Source organism: Seriola dumerili, unplaced genomic scaffold (genome assembly GCF_002260705.1).
Source record: "Seriola dumerili isolate Sdu_G_001 unplaced genomic scaffold, Sdu_1.0 BDQW01000056.1, whole genome shotgun sequence".
Taxonomy (NCBI): domain Eukaryota; kingdom Metazoa; phylum Chordata; class Actinopteri; order Carangiformes; family Carangidae; genus Seriola; species Seriola dumerili.
This window is the reverse complement of record NW_019174311.1, coordinates 7,249,531-7,272,701: the sequence shown is the minus strand read 5'-3', so window position 1 is coordinate 7,272,701 and position 23,171 is coordinate 7,249,531. Positions and strand designations below refer to the sequence as shown.

The 23,171-nt window shown below is 40.5% G+C and overlaps 4 protein-coding genes and 3 non-coding genes across 8 annotated transcripts; 3 read left to right on the top strand and 4 right to left on the bottom strand.

The window, feature by feature from the left end:
- Positions 1–2,016: 2,016 nt before the first annotated feature.
- Positions 2,017–5,502, bottom strand: LOC111218930 (zinc finger BED domain-containing protein 4-like). The gene is made up of 4 exons (XM_022741415.1): positions 5,399–5,502; positions 4,987–5,246; positions 4,300–4,900; positions 2,017–3,478 (listed from the first exon to the last, which is right to left on the bottom strand). Exons 1-4 carry the CDS (start codon positions 5,474–5,476, stop codon positions 2,636–2,638), a joined length of 1,782 nt encoding a protein of 593 aa, XP_022597136.1. The 5' UTR covers positions 5,477–5,502; the 3' UTR covers positions 2,017–2,635.
- A 1,573-nt stretch (positions 5,503–7,075) lies between these two features.
- On the bottom strand, positions 7,076–11,797 carry ccdc115 (coiled-coil domain containing 115). 2 transcript variants are annotated; one of them, XM_022741452.1, is made up of 5 exons: positions 11,575–11,797; positions 9,867–9,970; positions 9,659–9,765; positions 9,372–9,563; positions 7,076–7,813 (listed from the first exon to the last, which is right to left on the bottom strand). In XM_022741452.1, the coding sequence occupies exons 1-5, from the start codon at positions 11,692–11,694 to the stop codon at positions 7,674–7,676; spliced, it is 663 nt and encodes a 220-aa protein (XP_022597173.1). In that variant the 5' UTR covers positions 11,695–11,797; the 3' UTR covers positions 7,076–7,673. The 2 variants fall into 2 exon arrangements, with proteins under 2 accessions (XP_022597173.1, XP_022597174.1); XM_022741453.1 differs by lacking the exon at positions 9,372–9,563.
- A 339-nt stretch (positions 11,798–12,136) lies between these two features.
- Positions 12,137–12,208, bottom strand: trnae-uuc. Its single transcript has one exon. It is a non-coding gene; the product is annotated as a tRNA-Glu (tRNA).
- Positions 12,209–12,917: 709 nt separating this feature from the next.
- On the top strand, positions 12,918–12,989 carry trnah-gug. The gene has a single exon. It is a non-coding gene; the product is annotated as a tRNA-His (tRNA).
- Positions 12,990–13,797: 808 nt separating this feature from the next.
- ebp (emopamil binding protein (sterol isomerase)) lies at positions 13,798–15,586 on the top strand. Its single transcript, XM_022741451.1, has 5 exons — positions 13,798–13,944; positions 14,134–14,446; positions 14,565–14,601; positions 14,700–14,830; positions 15,039–15,586. Exons 2-5 carry the CDS (start codon positions 14,137–14,139, stop codon positions 15,257–15,259), a joined length of 699 nt encoding a protein of 232 aa, XP_022597172.1. The 5' UTR covers positions 13,798–13,944; positions 14,134–14,136; the 3' UTR covers positions 15,260–15,586.
- A 1,176-nt stretch (positions 15,587–16,762) lies between these two features.
- Positions 16,763–16,835, top strand: trnaf-gaa. Its single transcript has one exon. It is a non-coding gene; the product is annotated as a tRNA-Phe (tRNA).
- An 878-nt stretch (positions 16,836–17,713) lies between these two features.
- Positions 17,714–21,386, bottom strand: fkbpl (FK506 binding protein like). Its single transcript, XM_022741437.1, has 4 exons — positions 21,269–21,386; positions 20,035–20,202; positions 19,611–19,909; positions 17,714–18,597 (listed from the first exon to the last, which is right to left on the bottom strand). Exons 2-4 carry the CDS (start codon positions 20,198–20,200, stop codon positions 17,941–17,943), a joined length of 1,122 nt encoding a protein of 373 aa, XP_022597158.1. The 5' UTR covers positions 20,201–20,202; positions 21,269–21,386; the 3' UTR covers positions 17,714–17,940.
- Between the last annotated feature and the right edge of the window lie 1,785 nt (positions 21,387–23,171).

Genomic DNA, 23,171 nt, shown 5'->3' with positions numbered 1-23,171 from the left:
TGGGGCAGGGGTAAGTGCCTCAGTCAACTCACTCCCCCTCTTTCCATGCCCTGGCTATTAAAAGGCCAAACACAAGATTGAGTGCCAGTGTGTTGCATGATGGAAGTAGGGCAGGACAGGACTTACATTTCTTCCAACACAACACTTTATGCCAAATTAAGAGAGGAAAATGCCATATTTATGTATAAATGCACTAGCTCAAACACAACCAGTGGCAGCTTTTTAATCCATCAGGCTTTAACTGTCAACAGGCCAGCAACAGGCAGTTTATTAATAACTATGCTTGGTTATGTGTGTCTGTGTGTATGGGGTAACCAGGGCTCTGTTGATACTGAACACCACTTTTGTTTGTGCCAGCTCTCACATCCTGCAGCCCAATACACCTTAGCCAAATGACAAGGCCAGCTAAAGGGCACCCCAAATAGGGAAGGACGGTGAGGTGAACAGTACAAACAAATGCAAACACACACAATGTGCAAGAAGAATATTTGTCTTTGGAGTGCAGTGTGGCCCAGTGTGCACGTGCCCGTGAGCAATCAATCTATGAAATCACCCTGCATCAATAAGGCCCTCTGCTGAGGCCATTGTGTGGGGGAGGGGAAAATTGGTTTTGTAACAGTGTGTGTATTTTTGTGTCTATGTGTGTCTATACGGACAGAAAATGGCTTTCTGCACTGCAGATGTAATAACTTGAGGCATAAGGGAAAGGGTGGGAGGGAGGGGGCAGTTCAATTACAATTTCCTCCACTCCCTCGGCCTCACTCTATGCCAAGTAATTCATTTCAAAGGCAATTACCAATAGGACTGCAGCCCAGCCTGCTCGTCTAACTCGAATGGATGAGCTGTCACAGCCAGGGGGGGGTGGGGGCTGGAGGACGGGAACACTTCAAGCTGCTCCACATACACTCACAAACAACAACACACCCGTGGGGATGAGCAAAAACACACTTCTCAGAGATAACCACACTGACACATCCACACAGATATCTAGCGACACATCTAAATCCACAGAGACATCCCGGGGTGATAATCATTAAGATCACAGAAATCTTTGATAATTGTGATCTATGAGGGAAATCTCATTGTATCTCACACAGATTAGCACACTTCCTCTGAAGTTTTCATCAACAACAAAAACAGTAACACTGGGATGAAGCTGTGCTGGTGAAAAAGAGACGTAATCCTAGTGACATTCCTTATACCATCTCATCATTGCAATTCTTTCACAGCCACTCATCTCCAGGGTGATAGAGGCTGTTGTCTTATTGTTCTGTATTAATCACAAAACCTTAATCAATGCATTTAAATACTTTGTGCCTTCTGATGCAGCATTAGAGAAAAAGGCTACAGCAGCCCACATATTTTTTCTGCCATTTATTTCTAAGTCCTTAAGCAATAAGGTTTTGTGGGCCTAGTTGGCTGTGCGGATAAAGGCCGTGTAGGATGTGACTGCTGTCTGCCTGCTGACTCAAATCTAACTGTAATGGAATTACTCGCAATTACCCTGCCTCCCCACTGGCCCAGCCCAGAGTAACAGAGTCCCTGAATAAAGGCGAACACACACTGGAACATTCACAGTTTCTCCTTCAAAGCGATGCCCTGCAAAGTGGTTTCAAAAATATTTCCGTCAGGTCAGGAAAAGCAAAAGTCTCTGTTATGCCACATGCACTCATTCTCTGCTAGCCTTGTGGGGCAGAGGCAGGGTCAAACTCATTTCAATTCCTCAAAGTTCAGAAGTAGAATTGGACATGAAATTGAAAAAGGAAAAAAAGTGCTGATAATGAAAATGAAATGGAATTGACCTCCACTCTGACAGAGCACATGTGGAGTTATAAAGGACTGACAGCGGAAAATATAAATGAATTAGGGTCAAAGAATGAGATATATGAGGTAGATTTCATCTTTTCTCCTCTGGCAAAAAGAGATGGTGTGTGATGCACACATGCACTTGCATCTGCAAACTATCCACACCTCTATGTTAGGAAGTGAAACTCATTTATTATGATGTCCCAATGATGAGGCATACATACAGAGAGAGATAGAGAAAAAAAACAATAAAGGGATGACTTATTGGTTACCTGCTGATACGCGCCTTCAAAAACAACATCCAATGAATTGGTCACAACCTCTGAGGTCATTGTATATCAGCGAAAATAAATCATATGCTACAGTATGCAATAACTGACCGTATGGTTATTGTTGGTATATCAATGTTGGCTGGTACAGACACAAGCTGTCTTTTGGGTCGGGATGATAGAGAGTTTGGGGGTTTGTGGTCTTGTGGTTGTCTGGAGACCCTGATCAGGCAAAAATAATGTCAAAGCAAATACATAAGTATTGATCTGCTTCTAGTCCCTTCAGTCCACAGCATGTGGTATGATAGTCTGTATGCAGGCTACATGGTAAACAGACAGCGATCCATACCCACTGTAGTCCGGAAACCCCTTCTAAAACTGAGCCTCTGCACTGAAATTCTGGTTAGTTCACTCCATCTCAGTGTAGTATGAGTACTGTGTTATGTTGCTAGCTCACTTTCCTTAGAGAGGAACAGAGGTTAGTATCCAAGAAGTAACATTACTGCAGGTACAAAGCTATCAGTTGCTGTTTAGTTAAAACAAATGTTTGACCCTTAGCTCTAAGTCCATAGTAATCTGTAGTTGGCTTTGAGGTAGAGTAGCGTCTCCAGGTTCTTTGGTAAGATACGGCCTCTCTCTGGCCGCAGGCAGCGCCCAGCAGTAGTGAAAATACTCCCCACCACAGTGCCACAAGCAGGTATGGTAAATGCCCTCTTGGCCACTTGGGCAAGCAGAGGAAAGTCAATTGCTTTACGCCGCCAGTAATGCAAAGCCTCCTCATCTGTGGGTTCCTCTCGTAGATACACGGTCAACTCCTGCTCTAGGCTCTTGGCCTGTGTTGTGGGTCTCTGCTTGATAAAAGAGAACAGCTTGCAGGGCCGAGAAAGTGAGGAGACCGGCGATGGAGCCGGAGCAGGGGGAGTCTTGGATTGAGGGTGTAGGTCTGTGGTGGAGTTTATGGGGCTGGAGGCTGTGGAATGTTTGGATAACTCCTCTATGAGAACTTGTCTGTGCCAGTCAGGGTTGCTGCTCCAAGTGAGCTTGAACTGGGGGTCCAGAGCGGTGGCAGTGATGTAGAGGGGGTCCTCCAGGATAGGGGCCAGCCGACGCTCTACAGCCTGGCTGAGGCCCACCAGCAGAGAGGGGCAGTGGGGGGTTGATGTCTCAGAGAGATGCTTCCGAAGGCCCAGGACACACGGCAGCCCCAGGCTGATGGACACGTGTCTGTCTGTCTGTATGTCTGCCTGTCTGTCCCCATGCACCATGTCCCAGGCCTCAGTGAAGGGCTCCAAAGTGTCAGTGAGCTCCCTCAGGAGAGCTCTCTCTGAAGCACCCAGCGCCAGCTCCCCTGGACCACTCACCTCCTCCAGGAACTCCACTGAGTCCAACAGCCGCCGAAGCACCTGCATCAAAAATGAAACAAAAAAGTAAAACATTTTTAAAACTATGGCATCACACTCTTGATTTTATTCTTGCTAAAAAGCTATTTGTGAGTCTCATAATATAATCCTTAATAACACAGCCACAGTCAAAAATTATAATAACAATTATTATGGACACATACTGTATAATAGTATAATACTATTAAGCATTTATAAGCAGCATATAAACAATAAATAATAAAAGGTTCATAAAGCACTATAATGTAGCTGGAAGAACATATTGGGACATTTTAAGTGTTTATTGACGCATTTGTTACTGTAACTTCTCCTGTGAAACCTCACTAACTGATGCAGCTGGTGATTGACAATATTTAAAAAATATAGCTTTAACACAGCTGCAACACATACAAAATGTGTCTTCTTACAATTGTTGACGTGCCCTTATATCTGCTTACAATTATTGTATATAACATGCAATGTTGAGATTAAATATTTATATTGTGTTAATAATACACATGATAATATCATGATGGCAGATGTTAGGCCTTGAGGGTGTTTTTGTTTATCAGTTCATTCTTTTTGTGTGCTTTTGTTGAGTTATGGTTACAGACTTTCTCTCCACCTCCCTACACTTGAATTTTAGTCTAATTAATTTGCCAAAAAATAGAAAAAAACACACATGCACAAAAGGTAAAGATGAATTTGACTGATATTTTTGTTTTTCAAATTTTCTATAGTTATCCAGATAATATTGTTATTGGGATATTCTTTTGGCCACACTAATCTGATATCATGACCCCCCTCTTCTGTATACTACTCAGGGACTTGATAACATTACATACCTTAAGCTGAGCAGCCCAGTCTCTTACTGCAGGAAGGGTAGTTCGTGGCCCCCCCACTGTCAGCCCAATGCCATCAAACACCTGGCTGAGTTTCTCAGGTGGGACAGCAGAGGTAATGTAGTTGTAGAAACAGGCTGCCTTGGCCAGTGTGGAGGAGAGATGTGGACAAGAGCGTAACCCCTCTCTAACACACTGTTCAAGAGAGCGAGAGAAACAGTCCACCCGACAAACACCGAGACCCTGCTCCCATGAGTCCTCCCATTCCCCTTCATCTCCCCCATCACCATGGCCGTTCCTGATCCCTTCCTCCACATCGTTACCATTGCCCACCTCTTCTTCATCATTGTCATCTTGCAGGTTAGCAAGAGGAGGTGAAATCAGGAAACCAGGAAGACAACATGGCTTTATGGTCGTTGTTGCCAGAAAAGGGTCCGCAACAACACGAAATGCTCTCCCTGACACCCCATGAGAGTGACACACTTCATCAAAATCTGACAGCACGCGATTCCCAGAGCTGCCACCAGTCAAGGGAAGGCACGCCAGCAGAGCTGAACGCATCTGCCAGTCAGATGTAAGAAAATGGCAGGTGACACCGAGGTACCTACGGAGAGAGACAGAAGACTCAGCAGAGAGACACTCAAACCAAGTTGGAATCGTGTTGTTTATATATTGATTTTACATCCTTACCCTGATGTGGCTCCAGAAAAGCCCCTCCAGAGATCCAGGCTGAGACTGAGGGCGTGTGCTGAAGCCAGGGCCTGACGGGTAGTCAGCTGGACTTGGTAGGCGTAGGCTGGGAGGAGCTGGCTGTGGATGTAGTGCTGAGGCTCTGGAGTGTAACGTGGCTCCAAGAGCTGCAGCAGCTCTCTGAAGCCTTGATTTTCCACTATGGACACTGGCTGCAGATCACGCACAATCATCTTAGCTATGGCCTCAGAGATCAAAACCTATGGTGACAAAACCCAGTGTGAATGACCCTTATTTTACAGCAGATGATTTGATGCAATGCCACATTGAATAAAGTAACACTTGTTATAGGATTACATAAATAGTAGGACAGTTATTTGCATCTCAAGTGGTGACGGACTATAATGCACACCTGACGTGGGTCATGTCTGTCAAACTTGGTCACCCCTCCTCCTGAACCTCCTCCTCCTACTCCCTCCACAGTTCCCATTCCTCCAACACCACCTCCTCCTCCTCCTCCTCCTCCTCCTCCCACTCCAGTACTGATGGGAAGAGTGTAGCGGGTATTCCCTCCATTGCTGGTGAAACTGTGCAGGGAACCAGAGGAGTAACCCTCTCTCTTCATATCCTTCCTTTTCACAAAGTCATCATACATAGCCTGGTGCTTCCGCTGAATGGGAGAGAGATAGAGAGGGACACAGCAATGTTATTGGTTGACAGGTAGAACACTTCATTCAGCGCTTAGGTGTGTACATCTCTTCACCATACTGTCTTGTCTAAATATCAGTAGCTATAAGAAGATACAGTGTGGCTAAACCTGGCTGTCTTTACAGTCAGGTTTATGCAGCTGACACTGTGTAGTATACATTAAAAAAAAAAGATGCTGTAGGGTCAGCTGGTTTAGCTGATGCTGACAGAAATATTAGACTGGGAATAAGTGTAGAGGATTCGTCCGTTCATGTTAACATGCACACAATACATTTTATTTTGAAATCATTACCTTGAGATGTGTTACGAAGTTGGACGTGACGCTCCGTTTCGCCTGGATTCTGGTGCCACAAGCCTTGCAGTTGGACTCGATTTTACCATTTTCACCTTCAAACACAATATTAAAGTAATCCAGAATAGACACCTTCGAAACTGACGCCATTGGAGCCAACAGTTCCTCTGCTCCGGAGTAAAATCAACTTGCGATCAAGGGCAATCTGAGTGTGAGGTATCAATCTCACCTCGGCTCTGATCATGAGCGCAGGCCAGCGTGTTTACTTCCCAACCCCTGATCACACATCAACAAATGTTGCTGCCAGTTGCGCAGACAAAAGAAAATTGAATTTCAGGCAGGAGTTAGCGTCGCTCGCACGTCCGAAATCGGCCACAATCAGGCTACAACGGGCTGCTGCGGATGTCTGGAAACATCAATAATCTAACAGTGAGGCTACATCCGTTGTTTCTGCGCTCCCATCCGTCGATCGGACGCAAGTGGAGGGGAGGCAGAGCGGTGTTTCATGGAGGTATGTAGACAGTATTATAATTGGACCAGGAAGTACACACAATAAACGGGAGTTTCGTATCCCATTTCGACAGTTCCCGGTAATGTTCGGCTGTCCCTAGTCAAGATGCTTGGATCCGAGGGTGGTGGCGCTCGGTCAGATGTTTTCAATTATACCCATGTCGTTATAATAAGAGGAGGCAGTTTTCTCCTGATGTAGTAGCATTTCATAAACGAGTTGAAAGTAACACCAGATGTTTATTTTAAATTAAACATAGGACTTAATAAAAAAAAAAATAGAATAAGACAGTATTTGGTACCACTGTCTAAAAAGGAATTCTTTATTAAGAGCTAAGAAGTTTGAAGTAATTGCCTTATTAATGGTTATTAAATAATAATTAAACCTAATGTTTTGCTAACTAGTTATAAACCATTAATAACACCGTTTGGGTTGCCAGGATGTGAAAAATACCCTCACTGATTGGACCTTAATAAACTTTCTCTGTACTTACAAAAAAATCAGTGCTACAAAGAGCTTTAACCAAACCAGACAACAAAAATAAATATAGAATACAACCCACTGACACAAAGCCGTTTACCTTTACAGGAGGTAAATGGCTGCAGAGGATCTGGACCAAAATCTACTTATTTAGCATTACAACTGCACATATACAAAATAAAAGCGATAAATACTGGACAAAGGCATTTCCCAAAACCTGGCAAGCTACAATTCTTATTAGCTTATAACTGATCTATGAAGCATCAGTAAATGATTTATTAATAATTTATTATTCATAATACGAATATTCATAATTAATGAAGCCCCTAGATTCAAATCATAAACCCTTTGCTGCCTCATCACAAAGTGGTGGTGATCGTTTATTGAAACAGGTTCTAGATTTCTGAATATATTAAAGTCAAAAGCACAGACTTAATTGATCCTGAGAAATCCTCAAAGACAGCGTTCACAAACACATCCATCTCAAACAAGAAGCACATTTATCAGTCAACCCAGCACAACAGGATCTAATACCAATTAATCATAAAGAAGGAACAGCTACTTTTGTGATCTTCACTTAAAAATCCAGCAGTTAAAGTTCACTGGGCCCTGAAATGTATATACTGACTCCATCAGTCGCTCTCTGTGGCCACAGGCTCTTCTCAGATCATCTCTCCAGCTTTGCCTCTTTGCCTTTATTCAGTCTGCCACTTTGTCCATCTGAGCAGCTGAGGTTGTCTTCACGAGAACGTGTTTGTCTTTCATGCTGTTCCTCAGCTCCCGTCTGCTGTTCAAAACTGCAGTCTGAAGGGTTGCAATCTCAGCGGACAGCTCTATAACTGTAGTATGACAGAAATAAAAGAAAGAAGATGAAAGATGAGGAAAATTATTTACTGGTAGTTAATTTATCTACATATACACATCTATATCCATCTATTGTTGGGAGTATACACATTCCTGTGGGCTCAGTATACTGTGCACTAGAACCAAATGTGGCCATGTGAGCTCATCACACAGCAGCTAAAGAAAACACATGCAAATAAACAAATAACAATCAAATGAAGAAAACATCTTTACCAATGTGATCGCATGGTGCAAATATAGAAAACACAGCCAAATACAGAGATGGGCTGCAAACTGTGTGACATGTAATTGTAATTTCAACTTCTTTGTAAGATACCCAACCTCCCACCTTCTCACCAAGATATCAGGCTTTTAATTGTAATTGTAAATTCAATTCCTTTGCATTTCAACTACCTGAGACACCCAAACTCGCACTTTCTCATCAATATTCAAACCCTTTTGTATTTTAAATTGTGTTGACTAGACCTCTTTACTTCACACTTCAGGGGGTCGGTGCCGATACCTGCGAAAGACAAAAGAGTGTGAAAGCACACCATTGGTAAGAGGCCGACCCCACAACAGGCAAAGGACGTGAAACAGACCCCAGGGGTGGGCTTTTCCCTCAGGTATAAATGTTCAAGGTTCCCCATGCTTGGGGTCTTTCTTCATTTTGAACCGCTCACATGTTGATTGACCTTTTCTTTGCAAAGAAAATAAAACCTTGTCGGCCGACGGAAGTCTCTATTTCATTCTTCACCAAGAGCAGAAAATTTCCACGACAGACAACACAAACAAACACAAGCAAACAGAGAAAATACAACACAACACAACAAACACAATACAGAAACCCTGAAGTTGCACAGAATAAAACTGAACCGAGATGCATTACATGAGAAGTTTACGGGACATACTAAAAACCAATGAGCACACTCGGAGATGAGTGTCTATGTTAGTCTGGCAAACATAGTCTATGTGTATTTTGTCAGTGTATTTGAATTTTGAGTCTTGTAAACACAAACTCTCAGAATGTTAAAGCTGAAATAAAACATTGGCTCATTTTCCAACAACACTGACAGGCAGTCAGCTAAAATGTTTTTCTATTTTGCTTGTTTTTTTTTTTTGGTTGTGTCTTCTGTATTGTAGGGATTTGGTTACGCTGCTTGTGTGTTCTCAATTTTTTCTCCATTTTTGAGTTTTATTTCTTTGCAGCGTCTCAGTGCATGTGCTGTCATGTTGGTGTAGATATTTTCTTATTTTCTTCATTTGCTTGTGTTTTGTCTATTTGCATTGTGTTGAATCACTGTAAGAATCTCAAGTAGAGTAAACCGATATGTACAACTGTTGAAACATGGTTGTTTTGGTACACTGTAAAGTGCTGCTTTTGTGAAAGAAAACTATATCTATCCTTGGCTATATCTGCATACAACATCAATTCAATATGATGACCTGCAGTAACTTTGGCTGCATCCAGAGGTAATCACATACCATTTCCTTTACTGTGGTCTCACCTTAAACCCAAATCGTATACACTTGTTTGGACACGTAACATGATACCTTGCTTGAATGACGACTGCGCTTGTTTAAGCGATTGTGGCACCAGAATCCCAAACCATTTCAGTGGATCTTGCTGAGGATTCTGGTCACTTCGTTTGACTGGAGTTACTTCAGGAGCTTTCTGACTCTCTGCTTTATCATTTGCCTCTTTTTCTGTGATATCCTTTTGAGGTTTGTTTCTTCTCCTGACACCTGTGAAATTAAATAATATAATGAATTTGAAAAAAAAAAATGGTGGATGTAAACAAGATATATTGTTAGCATCACACAGACCATGGTAGACTCACCTTCTTCTTGAGGTCCAATATCCTCTATGGACCTCACATCTTTTCCAGACTCTTTACTTTGTGTAACTCTTTCTGTGCAGAAGTCCACCTCCCCATTGTCTAGAGTTCTGTAACACACACAAGTCCCAGTCATAAAAAGGCTTTCCAAAACTCACAGTGCACATGGATTCACATTGGAGCATTAATTTCCACACGTCTAATTCCTCACCTGGCATGAACACAGACCAGTGGCTCAATCTCACTTGCATACTGAAGTGCAGAGACTTGTTTGTTTCCCATGGAATATCGTGCCTTGGACATGGTGAACCATCCCTGTGGGGAACATATAATGGCAACTTTACATTTCACATAGGTGCTAAAGTAGATGAAGAGGATAAAGAGTAAAATTGATGTTGTGAAACTTAAGAAAGATAGAGTGATAAATAGATTGTGTAGGAATAATCCTGAACCATCAGTAAACTAGCAGATATGGAAATTGAGTATCCTTCTGAGGGAGTAGACTCATTCTGATTGAATGTTGGAGGACAGTTTTGGGTTCACGACAGTCTTGGTAAAAAAAATATTCAGCTGCAAAACCTGCAGAGAATGTATCAAACCTGACTCTGATTAATAGATTTACTTAGTATAGTAGGCACACATTAAATTACATTACATTGCCAAATATTTAAGGGTGCCTACACATATACAGTACTTTACATTCATTTTAGGCTCTTTAGATGTTTAGAATCTTATCCGTCACTCCGTAGCATCAGAGAAGCACCTGATTGTTCCCATATAAGGAGTCCTACAACAAATGGTTTGGCCCCCACAGAGCCCTGATCTCAGCATCATGGAGTGAGTCTGAGTTTACATGAAGAGACAAGACACTGAGACAGTTCTCCAAGATGCCTGGAACAACCCACCTACCAAGCACCATGAAAAACTGTGCACATGCATGTGGGAGAATTGGTGCTGTTTTAAAGGCAAAGGGTGGTCACACCAAATATTATTTTGATTTGGGTTTTCTTCTGTTCAGTGGATAAATAAAACTATTCAAAGAATTATATTTAAAAGCATCCTTACTTTACTTTTAGTGCCTAAAACTTTTGGACAGTACTGTACACACCACGGCTGCAACTAATGATTTTTTTCATTATTGATTAATATGATGATGATTTCCCCTATTAATCAAGTGATCTATAAGACATGAGAAAACTAAAAATACCCTTCACATGATCTTGAACCTCATTGTAAGGTCATTAAAAGTCTTATAGATACAGTCCTATCAAAAATACAAGACCCCCAAAATATTCAATTCGTTATATTGCAAAAACCAAGAAAAACTTGACAAAAAATTGACACATTTGAGAACTTGGAACCATCAAATGTTTGACAGTTTTGCTTGAAAAATGATTTAAACAATAAATTATCAATATAGTTGACTGTTTTTTTTCGTTCAGCTAACTGATTAATCGACTAATCACTGCAGCTGTGGTACATACATATGTTTGCCGTGATATAACTAATTATTTTCATCATCTATGAATCTGTTGATTATTAATGGACTATGAAATATGAGAAAATATTGAAAAATGTCATCCTGCCCAAACCAACATATTGAAATGACTTGTTTTGTCTGACCATCAGTACATTACCAAAAGATACTGTCATAGAAGAACATAACAAACAGTAAATACTAAGATTTGAGAAGGTGGAACCAGTGAATTTTGACAAACATTCAATTAATTACCAAATTAATCAACAAATTGATAAATGAACAGTTTCAGCTCTATTTTTAAAGGATTGCGTCTTCTAAATCTTTTTTGTGCACATTTTATACATTTTTAGACACACAATATGGAAAGATATAGATATATGAGGGTGGCGAGCTCGCTGAAGGAAATTACAGGTAAAGTCTGAACGGTTTTCTGTGCTACCTGCTCTATGAGAGAGTTGAGAGTGGCTCGTTTTTCCTCCAGTAACTCCAGCTGGTCCATGAAACGGAGCAGCTTTCCGTCCAGTGACAGAGAAGATTCCTCCAGTTCTGAGATACCCATGTCGGCTTTTCTACTAGCTCAAATCCTTTCTCATACAGCCTTTACCACCGTCGTTTTCACTATAAATCAGCCGTCCAAGGTTAGAATAAATTGCACTCCACTACTTCCGTATAGCATGTGTCACATGATTTAGATCACGTGCAGACACAATCCCCATTGCAGTAAAACAATTGCATTTTAAGATCACGCTATCGGTATTACAACTTTGAAAGTATAATAGATCATTCGAGATTTACTTCTACGTATTTTCATAGCAGCCAATACTGTAAAAGCCAGCTGTATATTTGTTAATAATCTACATGACGAACTGTTCATACTGTCATTAACTGTTATTTTTTAGCCCTTGTTTGAAATGGTATGGCAAAACCATGCTCGTGAAAAAAACTGTCTTTATAATAGGTAGGCTCTTTTAAAACATAATCCAAAATGATCAAAAAGGTAGTTCCCATACCGGGAGTCGAACCCGGGCCGCCTGGGTGAAAACCAGGAATCCTAACCGCTAGACCATATGGGACTGTTATTCTACCTCATATTATATACAAACTTGAACTTGAAATATACGGTGCATGTACTCACAACCTTGACTTGAAGAACCAATACCAGTGTCCCTTTGACATGTAGTATAATTATGAAGTAGCATAAAATGCAGATACTCAAGTAAAGTACAAGTAGATCAAAGTTAGTACACTTCGTCAGCTAATGTACCTAGTTGCATTTCACAATTCAACCTGAAGGAAACTTCAAATTTACTTTAATATGAAGGCTGTCTAAAGCTAACATTAAGGTACACGGTACAACCCTCAATGTGCAATTAGTGAAACAAGGACTGTGCAACAACAATGTTATAGTGAAAGATATGCTGTTTTACTTTTTTATTTTATAAATTGCTAGGAACGTTTAAAGATACGTTTATGTCACAAGGATATTACAGATAATGGCAGATATCTGTAGCCTTAACGATAACAACAGCGGTGAAGCGTTTAAAATAAAGCTGCTCTCCTCATAAAAAAATATCACCGTTACCATTAGTGTATCATATGGAGCTTAGTCCACCAACGATTAGAGTAGCGTGGATATGTAGCAAAAAAAATGTCATCCCGCGGGCTGACGGCAGATTATTTTAACCGAGACAGACTTACCCATAAATGGTAAAGATGACTACCTAATTCAAACAGTTTCATAAAGCCCTCTGTGCCTTGTCGTAGCATGACTCCCAGTAGCTCGCCGTGATCGTATAGTGGTTAGTACTCTGCGTTGTGGCCGCAGCAACCCCGGTTCGAATCCGGGTCACGGCAGGGATAAATCCCTGACACGGCTTGGGAGGACAACTTTTTCCTCCTCACGCAAAAACACTAGGTCTAAAATATTGCAACCGCTTGCCGTAAAATAAAGCATATGTCAGTTAAGAAATGTATACAGTATCCTCAATCTGCCCTAAAGCCAATGCTAACAGTTGCTATCAGTTGCTAACAGTTTAATGTGCTTCTCGTGTATTTCAGTTTTTATGTTCATGCTCTTTGAACAATTTCAGTGTCATGTCCTTCGTTAATATGATCTATCCATCTATCTATCATAATTTATTTGTTTATCAATTATATTCTGTGTACATAAACAGAATCTACTAAGTAACTGCTAACTAATAAAATAAATGTAGCGCAGTAGTAAGTACAGTATTTGCCTCTGGATTTTAGTGGAGTAGAGTTGATAAATAGAAAGTATAAATTTAAATATTCAAGCAAAGTACAAGTCCCTAAAAATTGCATTCAAGTACTAAGTACAATGCACTAAGTCACGTCCCACCACTAGAAATATTGTGTCATTTTGTAAAATCATTATACTTTAAATGCAATATCGTTACATAAAGTGCAGCAATTTACCCTTCACCCACTGTGGTGAAACACGGCTCTGTACATGAAAAGGGGACAGTCTGTCAGAGTAAGAGGCGCACTTTCATTGGTGGTTGCCAACGACAACGTCAATGTTCCGAGATGAAGAGCCACTGAACGTGCCGGTAGATCGCATGTGCCGGTAGGTCTATGCATACGATCTTCTGATTGGTGATTGTAATCACCAGTAGCCGCCCCCTGCTCAAGTGAGTTCCGCGTTTGACTTCATCTGCACTAGTATGGCATGTAGTTAAAACAGTAACGGACTATTGCATCTATTGCAGTATTTTTTTTAATAATACTCTTTATTCAATACAGAGGTTAAACTCTGCACTGCAGTAAACCCATTTTAATATCATCACTGGTAAGGACACATTGACTATTGCTTTTGTGTGTTGTTGGGCTCCTTGAATAAAATCTTACCTCCAATAACCTAAATTTGTGATAAATGACTAAAATTTAATCGTCTCAGTGCAAGTTATCTATGGAATTGTTGAAATCAATCAGTTTTAAGCCTATTGTGGATGTTTTTTAAAATAATTTCTTTAAACAGATCATGGATGCCTCTTCAGCAACTGGAGTACTTCATCCCTACTGGCCAAGGGACCTTTTGATTCCCACCTATGTTGCCAATGACCGGTCTATGTCAGAGATCCTGGTGTTTCTGTTTTCTGTGTCCGGAGTGTTTCTGCTTGTGACCTGGCTGATCTCCGGCCAGAAAGGGGCCACTGGCAGGCTGGGAACATGGAGGCGTCTGGCTATGTGCTGGTTTGCTGTCTGTGGTTTCATCCATGGTGTCATTGAGGGCTGGTTCTCACTGTATTATGATATTATTCCAGGAGACCAGAGCTTCCTTTCACAGCTCTGTGAGTATACAAACAAACAAAAAAAAGCTTTAAAATAAAGTGCATTAGTATTATATCATATGTTGCGTATTGGAAGTGATTTTTTAAACACAGTATGTTTAATATCTCTCTCTCACAGGGAAAGAGTACTCCAAAGGAGACAGTCGATATGTAATGTGAGTTCATCTTTGCACAAAATGATGTTAAATGTTTGCTTAAAAAGAAGGAACAATGCTATAAGTAATTGCGCCCTGCATATTTCTTTTCTCCCTAGAGCTGATAACTTTACTGTCTGTATGGAGACCGTCACTGCTTGGTTATGGGGACCATTCAGCTTTTGGGCTGTGTTTGCCTTCTTAACAAACAAGCCCTACCGATTTGTACTGCAGCTCATCATTTCATTAGGTAAGAATGTGCTATAACACTTCAGCTGTGGGTTGATTAGGTTGTTAAAGCATCTCTAGACTCACAGATAAACTGAATGTCAGTGTCCATGACCAGAGTGACCCAAAGTGACCCTTTGGGAAATGTGGGCCTCTCTTGCAAGTTATCAGAATCCAGTGAATGTCTATAATATGTATATGTTGGGTCTTGACACACAATCTGATTCCAGGTCAGCTGTACGGAGCGGTGCTTTACTTCTTCACAGAGCACAGAGATGGCTATGCTCACAGTGAGTTGGGACATCCAATCTACTTCTGGTTCTACTTTGTGTTTATGAATGTGTTGTGGATCGTCATACCACTGGTGCTCATTGTGGATGCATGGACACAGATGTCAGCAGCCCAGACACACATAGATAACACAAAGTCACACAAGGCGAAGAGGAAGTGAGCGGCAACAGGCAAAACTGACTGTAGGACTGTGGGACACTACAAAGGGAAAGAAGACAGAGAAGAGCATACAATTTGTATTGATAAAAAAATAAAACAATATGAAGCAAAAGAAATGTTCACTTTGTTGGAGTTGGACAAATCTCATCTAAGGTTTGTCATGCTGTACCTGTTGCACTGCATTTTGAATTTGATAACAACTGTTGGCAAATAACAGAAGTTGAATTTAGAGTGCTACTTGTTGTTTGTGCCTATGATAATAAAGTTTTTGATTTTATTCTGGATTGGTGAAGCCTTAGGGAGAAGAGCAAAATAAATATTTTCATCTTCATCTTCCTTTAAGCTGCATAACTTCATGAATGAACTGAAAACTGATTTAGGTGACATTAAGTACATCTTCACACAGAACCAATATTCAAGTATATTAGTATTAGTTTTTTGCTAACAAAAGACTGAAGATTCACTTCAGTGGGTAATCTGAGTATGTTAAATCCAAATAAGACTCATCACCACTGGTTATGTGCCTTACACCATTTACTATCAACAGCACTTCACACAGTTGCTGACCGTGTCCACTACGCCACAATATTTTACATTGTGTGCACATGTGTAATCTACCTTTCAAGGGAGCCTTCAACCTAGGGCTTCAACCCAACGCCTGCAACATTTGAAGCCCATTTTCCACTGGTCATAAAAAACACTAAAACCCGCTATTATTGGGCTTTTGTCAGCAAAGGAAAGGGGTACAATCGACATTTACACCTGAGTCAAATGACTGCAGTAGATACGGGTATTTATCGGCTCCGGCTCCTATCGGCATTGACGTAAACAACACCCGGTTGAACCTGCAAATTTGTCACCCCTTTTTCTGCTGCAACGTCTTTCAGAGACAGACACTGTAAACAGACATGTCACCACATGTTAAACCAGTCAATCACCAAATGAAGCATATCACATGGAGACCCCTACCCTTTTACAATAGAAGTAAACCGGGGATGAGACAGATCCGTTTGACCAGTTTGCACGGCAGCTAGCAGCCCACTCTCTCTCGCCCCTACCTCCGTGTATGTGCTCTGTAACTGCATGTGATGACATGGCTCCTTGCAGTTGTGTGTGTCCTCAGTCCGAACCTGGGTCCGAACAGAGAGGCTCGACTAAAAGTGGGAAAGGGGTGAATCGGCTTTTATTAGAGTTTATCCGCGTTTAAAAAACCCGCTTACACCCGCTAATTTTGGTGGAAAAAGGGCAGATAGCACATACGGTCCTTTAAGGTCCTCTTAATAAGTGAGGAAAAATTTACATACAATCGATCTAACACAATATCACACACCAGAAATATATCGATAATACGGCTTTCATTGTGTTCAAACCACAGATTATGAAAACATTACATTAGTACGTTTGAGACATGAGACACCAATCTCTTTTCTCTCCTTATGACATAACCACTTGTATGTACAGTGTGTTAAGATTTTCAAATATCGGTATGGAGTCGATACTACACGCCGAAATAGCTCAGTTGGGAGAGCGTTAGACTGAAGATCTAAAGGTCCCTGGTTCGATCCCGGGTTTCGGCATTTTGAGTCAACACAGCAGAGCGTAGCCGTGTGCACAGAGAAGACCAGTCAGACAATCTACTATGCAATCGACAGATGAAGCCTGCCACCCTGTGGCTAAATACAACACCTACAACATTTGCATTTTTTCAGCCCTCATTTCATGTACTGCACACTGAATACTACCAGTCGTGGAGGAAGTATTCAAATCCTTTACTTAACTAAAATTATCAATACTACACTCTAACCATAGTCAACTCCATTTCAAGTAAAATGCCTGTGTTGAAAATCTTATGTAAGTAATTGTAAGCATAATCAGGAAAATGCATTTAAGGCATTAGGTGAAGGTACTCTGTATTGCAGAAAGATGGCAGTAGCATTTTTACTGCTGTACCTATTTGAGATGGATCAAAATCTTAATTCGATGAAAGACTGCAATTAATGATGTTTGAAAATAATGATAAATGACCATAACAATGGTGCATTCACACTCCTTGTCTAATAAAAAAATATTAAAATGATTAAAAGGAAAAGGCAGCAAATCCTCACATTTGAGAAGCTGGAACCATGAAATGTTTGTAATTTTTGCATGAAAAAAAAAAGACTTTTCTGACAATTGACTGACTTATTAAACATGAATCAACTAAGGTTTTGTATGTAAAATTTGAATTTGTTAAGTACCTAATAATTACAGCTGTCAAATAATTATAGTGGAGTATTTCCTTCAGGAAAGTGGTGAAGGATAAGTATAATAACTCATGAAAAGACAATGCACAAGTAAAGCACAGGTACTGCATATTCGTACTTAAGCACTGTACTTGAGTAAATGTGCTTCGATACATTTCACAACTGAATACCACCATGATCTCAAACACCACACTCCCAGATGAGCACATTCATTGGTTCAAAATAAATTGTTGACACATGGTTTTTACTTTGAAGTTACATTCAGGGAATTCACACAATCAGCAAAAAGTTGGGAGAAAAACATGCATCTACAGATTAATGGCTTTACATTTGAGCTGAAGCAGTGGCTACAGATGCACTTCCAGTTAATTGTGAATAAGGAGAAATCCCATACTGTTCTGCTGATAATATCTGATGACAAAATGATAATATTTATTCTTCAGCTGAACATTTTGCTGAGTCTCAGCCCCAACTGTATGTTTGTCTCTCTCTCCCTACTTGCTATGTCCTTAAGTGCCTTCAAAGCAGCAGGTGATTCTGGCTGCAGCTCCAGTAGCTTTCTAAATGCCTGCTTGGCCTCCTCCAGCTCATTCACCTTCTGGCAGGCCTGGCCCAACCGGTACCAGGCTTTAGCCCCACAAGGTTCCAGCTCAGTGGCTTTAGCCGCACTGGCCTTAGCCTGCTCTGGTTGGTTCAGTTTTAGCTGGCACAAAGACAGGTTTGAGTGGAGCTCTGCTTTGATGGTTTTGAATTCATGAGCTGAAGGAAGGTGCTGTGTTTCATCACCACTGCTTGTGTCTCTCTGCTCCTTTGCTTCTTGCTCTTTTCCTTTTTTCTCCAGCTCTCTGACATGGCCATAGAGAGTGATGAGGAGTTTAAGGGCTCGGCTGTAGCTGTCTGCAGCTCCCCACACATCCCCACTCCTGAATCTTACTCCACCCCTCTCCTTGTGGGACTTCACCCACCCCCATTTTTCACCAGGAGACATCTCCCAGGATTCCTTGCCTGGCGTGAAAGCTTGGAGTTCAACTGTGGCACATAAAGGTAGGTGTTCCTCTGCAGGAACAGAGACATTTCCAGCTGGAGAAAGTAGCATCTGGGTAGAAAAACACAAACATTAGACCTCCTGCATACTTTAATTGTTACATTCTTAGAAAAGAAGAAACCATAAGAAAATAATGTAATGAATAATGCCACAGTTTGTGCATTTAGCCTTTTAGCTTTAATCAAGAACATTAGAAAGGAAAGCAACAATAGAAGGAACGTGAGATTGCTTACCAGTTACCCAGTGAGCATTTTGTCAGGGAGCATGGGAAAATTTGTACCTAATCAGGATTGGCAAGATGCTTATTTTCTATTTTCTATTTTCTCTTTGACACTCTCCTAACTAAAGGCTTCTTTTCAGGCATCTGCTCCACATTGTCACTTTTGCTCTTCTCTGTCAAATTATAACAAGTATAACAATTAACACAAGTTTTTTTTTTTTTATAGAGACTGATCTGTCTTGAGTGCCGCTGGACAGCCTTGATATTAAAACAAAACAGCTTACTGACAATATGATTCCATAAAAGTGGGAAAATGTTATAAATCAAGTGGCATATACAATTTGAAAGTACTTAAAATACCTTTTGTGTGACAGCAAAATATTTGCATTCCAATTTTTAATTTTCATGTATTGAGGGGACCTGATAGCATCATCTGGTACGACTGTTATAAAAATGATTACTTTAAGCCCATCCATCTTTATAGATTACACTGTTTACCTAAAGCAATATTCAGAATATGTTGTATGTCCATAAATGTATATAAATATGTTACCATGGCTTGATTAAGAAAGAGAGAAGTATGGGGAAAGGATTTTAAGACTGGGCAATAAGCCTAAAAATCTATTTCAGAATATTGATGAGAATGCTTTATAATATCAGTATATATCATGATATTGCAAAAATCACATACTCTTTAAATATGCAAAACAAAAATCCTAATGAGCGATTTTGTCAGTTTTTACTGACAATTTGCAAAGACTTTTGTAAAAACAATATTATCACCAAAAGTTGAGTTTGGGGGGAATAACACTAAATGATTTCTCCACACTCTCCTCACTCTTACCTCACATTTCTCTCCTGCTCTCATTCCCTCCAGACATGCCTCTGTGATATCGCACTGACCCTCCCCCAGCCTCAGCGTCGTCCAGTCACCCAGTGGGACCTGCAGTACAGAGTCCTGACACCTTGGGAAGGCTGTTTCCACTGCTTCTGTGACTTCAGTGACTGACTGGTCAGATTGGATTGCCAGCTTCTCATTTCCCTTGTCAGATACTGAATTCTCGGTTTCATCCATGTTAGCTTTGAGCCGCACTCGGACTTGACACAGTGAACCCAGCCTTGGACAGTAACCAGCTGAACATGCTAGAAAAGACAGAGACATTATGTGAGCTAAATTACTAGATACTAAACACATTTCTATTCTAAAAATATGGACTGAAAATGGATCATATATTGAGGAAAGAAGTAATGTTAGGAGAGCTACATACGTGTAACATATCCAGATTTAGACACAGTTCGTTGACTCTCCTTATGTGTTTGCTTTTTCTGGACTTTCCAGAGTCCTCTGGGACACACTGACACCCAGGAGGTGACATCGACACTGTCATGATCACCATGACTATGCAGTGTTTCCAGAGGGTGAACTGGATCCATCACTGGTTTAAAAAAAAATGTTACAACATTAATAATCATATCCTCAGTATAGACATCCATCATTGTGCATATGACAAGACATTTTTTCAATGAGATGTATAAGTAATGAAACATTAGAGCTGCAAACAAGCCTGTGTTTCCTGAGACACCATACAACCCCGTTTTGTGTTTGCAACTAAGTTAAATGAAGGGTTGTGATCTCCTGTGGGATAGTCACAGCTAAAAAACTCAATATCAGACTTCAGAAAAAAGCTACAGTGAAGTAGTGGCCTGCAGAAATGCAGAATCTTACATCTGTAAACATAACATGTGCTTTGAAACAAAGACTTAAATACCTTGATGAGGTATTTCCTCTCAATGCTTACATTTTTGTACACTCAGTTAGCAGTTTATCAGTTATACCTATAGCTAAAATTAAATAAAAGAGCCCTGCATTAAATCCTAACTTCATGAATGAAGGTTATAATCTTCAGTTTTTGTTGAAACTGTTTTAAAGAGAAGTATTAGTTTGTCCATCCCGTTTATATCACTGAAGCTGGCCTAAATAACAGGCACCTCTTTGTATAACACAACCCAGTTCAACAGTACCACAAACTACATCCTCAATAATGATCACACTGCTGAATCACAACTCGTAGTAAACTGTCAGTCGAAAAGAACGAGCAATTTAAATACATCGCCTCGGGCTGCCTGAAAGTACAACATGCATTTCTTTTTCATTTGAACAGATTAATCGACGATGCAAAAGTTCATGGGTAGTTGCAGCACTAGTTACAACCATGTGACTATTTATAAATTCCGAGCTAACATTAGTTATTATTTTCTATGACTGTTTCGCTATGGCAGAGAAAGTTAGCAACAGTGAAACCTGGGGCCGTGTGTCTCAGTTATGTTCTGATTTATAATAACGTGCGCATTAAAGATGACCCGCCGTTTACTAACAACACAAAGTAGCGTTAGGTAGCATCATGCAGCTATCGAGTCAAGTCAAAGCTCCTGAATTTCATTACTCCACATAACACTGGCAGCGGTTAAGTGCTATGCGTCACTTAAAGGCGTCTCTCTTACCTCATATGCAATTATAATATGAAGAATTATTTATCCCATCGATAATGAGCAACTAAACTGTCAAAGAATAGAACAAACGGTGGATACTTCGTGCCATCTTCTTCTTCTCCAATTTCTTCTTCTTCTTCTACTTGTTCTTCTTCTTCTTTTTGTTTTACGGCGGTTGGCATCCAGCTTATTGGTGCATTACCGCCACCTTCTGCTCCGGAGTGTGGAATATACTTGAAATCTGAATTCCCACAAAAATAAATGAATAAACAAACAAATTAATAAAAAATCATATACACCCTTACCTGCACTTTATCCTCTTACTATAAAACTTATCCATGTCACCCTATTCCTGTGTATCCATCCTCTAGAGTTTAAACTCACATTATTTTCTACTGGTTATTATTTGTTATCTCACTCTTTGTATGTTAATTTGTTGCAGTGTGTTCTGTCTTCTCTTCAAAAGCTCCCTTTATACTTTATGTTACTCAGTTATTCTGAGTCTAAGAAGCAATGTTAGGTCATGAGTGTCGTTACATACACAATGAATGAAATTCTCCTTTGTGCTGAAGACAGGCTGCTGTGTTACCAGAGTGATGCTTTGGTAATTGTTGGAAAAATTGTGATACTTATTAACATATTAACATAACCATCTTAAAGGGAAACTGTATTATCCTGAATAGAACTTTCCATTATTGTGTGCATTGTGTTTACTTTTAAGACAGGTGTTGTCCGAGAGGAGCGCAGTGACCTTTGCTGTTCCTCCTGACCACTACCCCAAAACATTAACTATGATAAGGCTCTATTATGTCTGTCTCATTTCAGCAACAATGCAAGGTCACTCTCACGTATTCTATGTATAAGATTCTGTGTGAATCTTGCATCCATTGAACATTTGCACTGTGAGCTCTGGTGTGTAACTTGTTCCCTTGCTGCAAGAATAAATATCCTACTCTTATAATTTTCAGACGGTGTTCCTGAGTTTTATTTGATAATTTTCCTAACAGTAATCACGACCAATAAAAAGTGCTGATTAAAAAAAAAGAGAGGTCTTGCTAGACGTGATCTTCAGTTCACCACAATGTGTCTAAAAAACAGTTGCATGCAAAGGTTTGTGCACCTCTGAGCAAATGACTACGTTTTATTTCATGAACTTAGTAACTCCCCCTTTGCCAACAGTTAAGGGGGAGAAAATATTCTTCTTTGAGGTTGTGTAGCATCGTGACACAGACATGGACATAGAGGAAAGAATGGATTCCACTAAATATCAGCAAATTCCCAGCATGACAAACATGACAAGAAAGCCTTAAAGAAAAACCCCAGAATGTCTTTTAATAGCCAAATATACAAGCATACTCCAGGCCCAGAGAGCTGTGGGCCTTGATCTGAGCTGGGCTGTGGCTAGGCCAGGCTAGGCTACGCCCCAGGCCAGGGTCATTCACATGCACTCTCCTCCCCACACACACACACACACACACACACACACACACACACACACACACACACACACACACACACACACACACACACACACAGCAGTTTACATCTCTGTCTGTGTATTGACCTTTGACTTGCACCACTCATGTTTAAGTCCTGTGTGTTAATCTGTCCTGTCAGTATGCGTTAGGGCTCTATCTTTTGAACACTAAAAGACCATTAGGTCCAACAGAGGAATACCACAACTTATGTGTGTGTGTGTGTGTTTGTGTGACAGTGAGAGAAACAGAGAGGAAGAAGGTCGCCTTAGATGCAATCTATCCTCTTATATGGGGCCTGTATGACCCTTGATGAGGATGAGACAAGGTAATAAACTTGCTACACTAATGAGATTGCACCACTGGATAAGGAGAGCCATACAGTTTTTACTTTTAGGACTACTGAGATGAAGGTTTCACATGTGTCCAGGAGTTCATGG

Coding starts and splice junctions, on each gene's coding strand:
- LOC111218930 (XM_022741415.1), bottom strand. CDS start 5,476: ATGGGAACTGTGGAGGGAGTAGGAGGAGGAGGTTCAGGAGGAGGGGTG. Junction 5,247..5,398: donor ACAGACATGACCCACGTCAG/GTGTGCATTATA, acceptor TTGTCACCATAG/GTTTTGATCTCTGAGGCCAT. Junction 4,901..4,986: donor TTTTCTGGAGCCACATCAGG/GTAAGGATGTAA, acceptor CTCTCTCCGTAG/GTACCTCGGTGTCACCTGCC.
- ebp (XM_022741451.1), top strand. CDS start 14,137: ATGGATGCCTCTTCAGCAACTGGAGTACTTCATCCCTACTGGCCAAGG. Junction 14,602..14,699: donor GGAGACAGTCGATATGTAAT/GTGAGTTCATCT, acceptor TTTTCTCCCTAG/AGCTGATAACTTTACTGTCT. Junction 14,831..15,038: donor GCAGCTCATCATTTCATTAG/GTAAGAATGTGC, acceptor ATCTGATTCCAG/GTCAGCTGTACGGAGCGGTG.
- ccdc115 (XM_022741452.1), bottom strand. CDS start 11,694: ATGGGTATCTCAGAACTGGAGGAATCTTCTCTGTCACTGGACGGAAAG. Junction 9,971..11,574: donor TCAACTCTCTCATAGAGCAG/GTAGCACAGAAA, acceptor TGTTCCCCACAG/GGATGGTTCACCATGTCCAA. Junction 7,814..9,371: donor GCAGTCGTCATTCAAGCAAG/GTATCATGTTAC, acceptor GTCATACTACAG/TTATAGAGCTGTCCGCTGAG.
- fkbpl (XM_022741437.1), bottom strand. CDS start 20,200: ATGGATCCAGTTCACCCTCTGGAAACACTGCATAGTCATGGTGATCAT. Junction 19,910..20,034: donor TAAATCTGGATATGTTACAC/GTATGTAGCTCT, acceptor TGTCTTTTCTAG/CATGTTCAGCTGGTTACTGT. Junction 18,598..19,610: donor GAGCAGGAGAGAAATGTGAG/GTAAGAGTGAGG, acceptor TTTTCTACCCAG/ATGCTACTTTCTCCAGCTGG.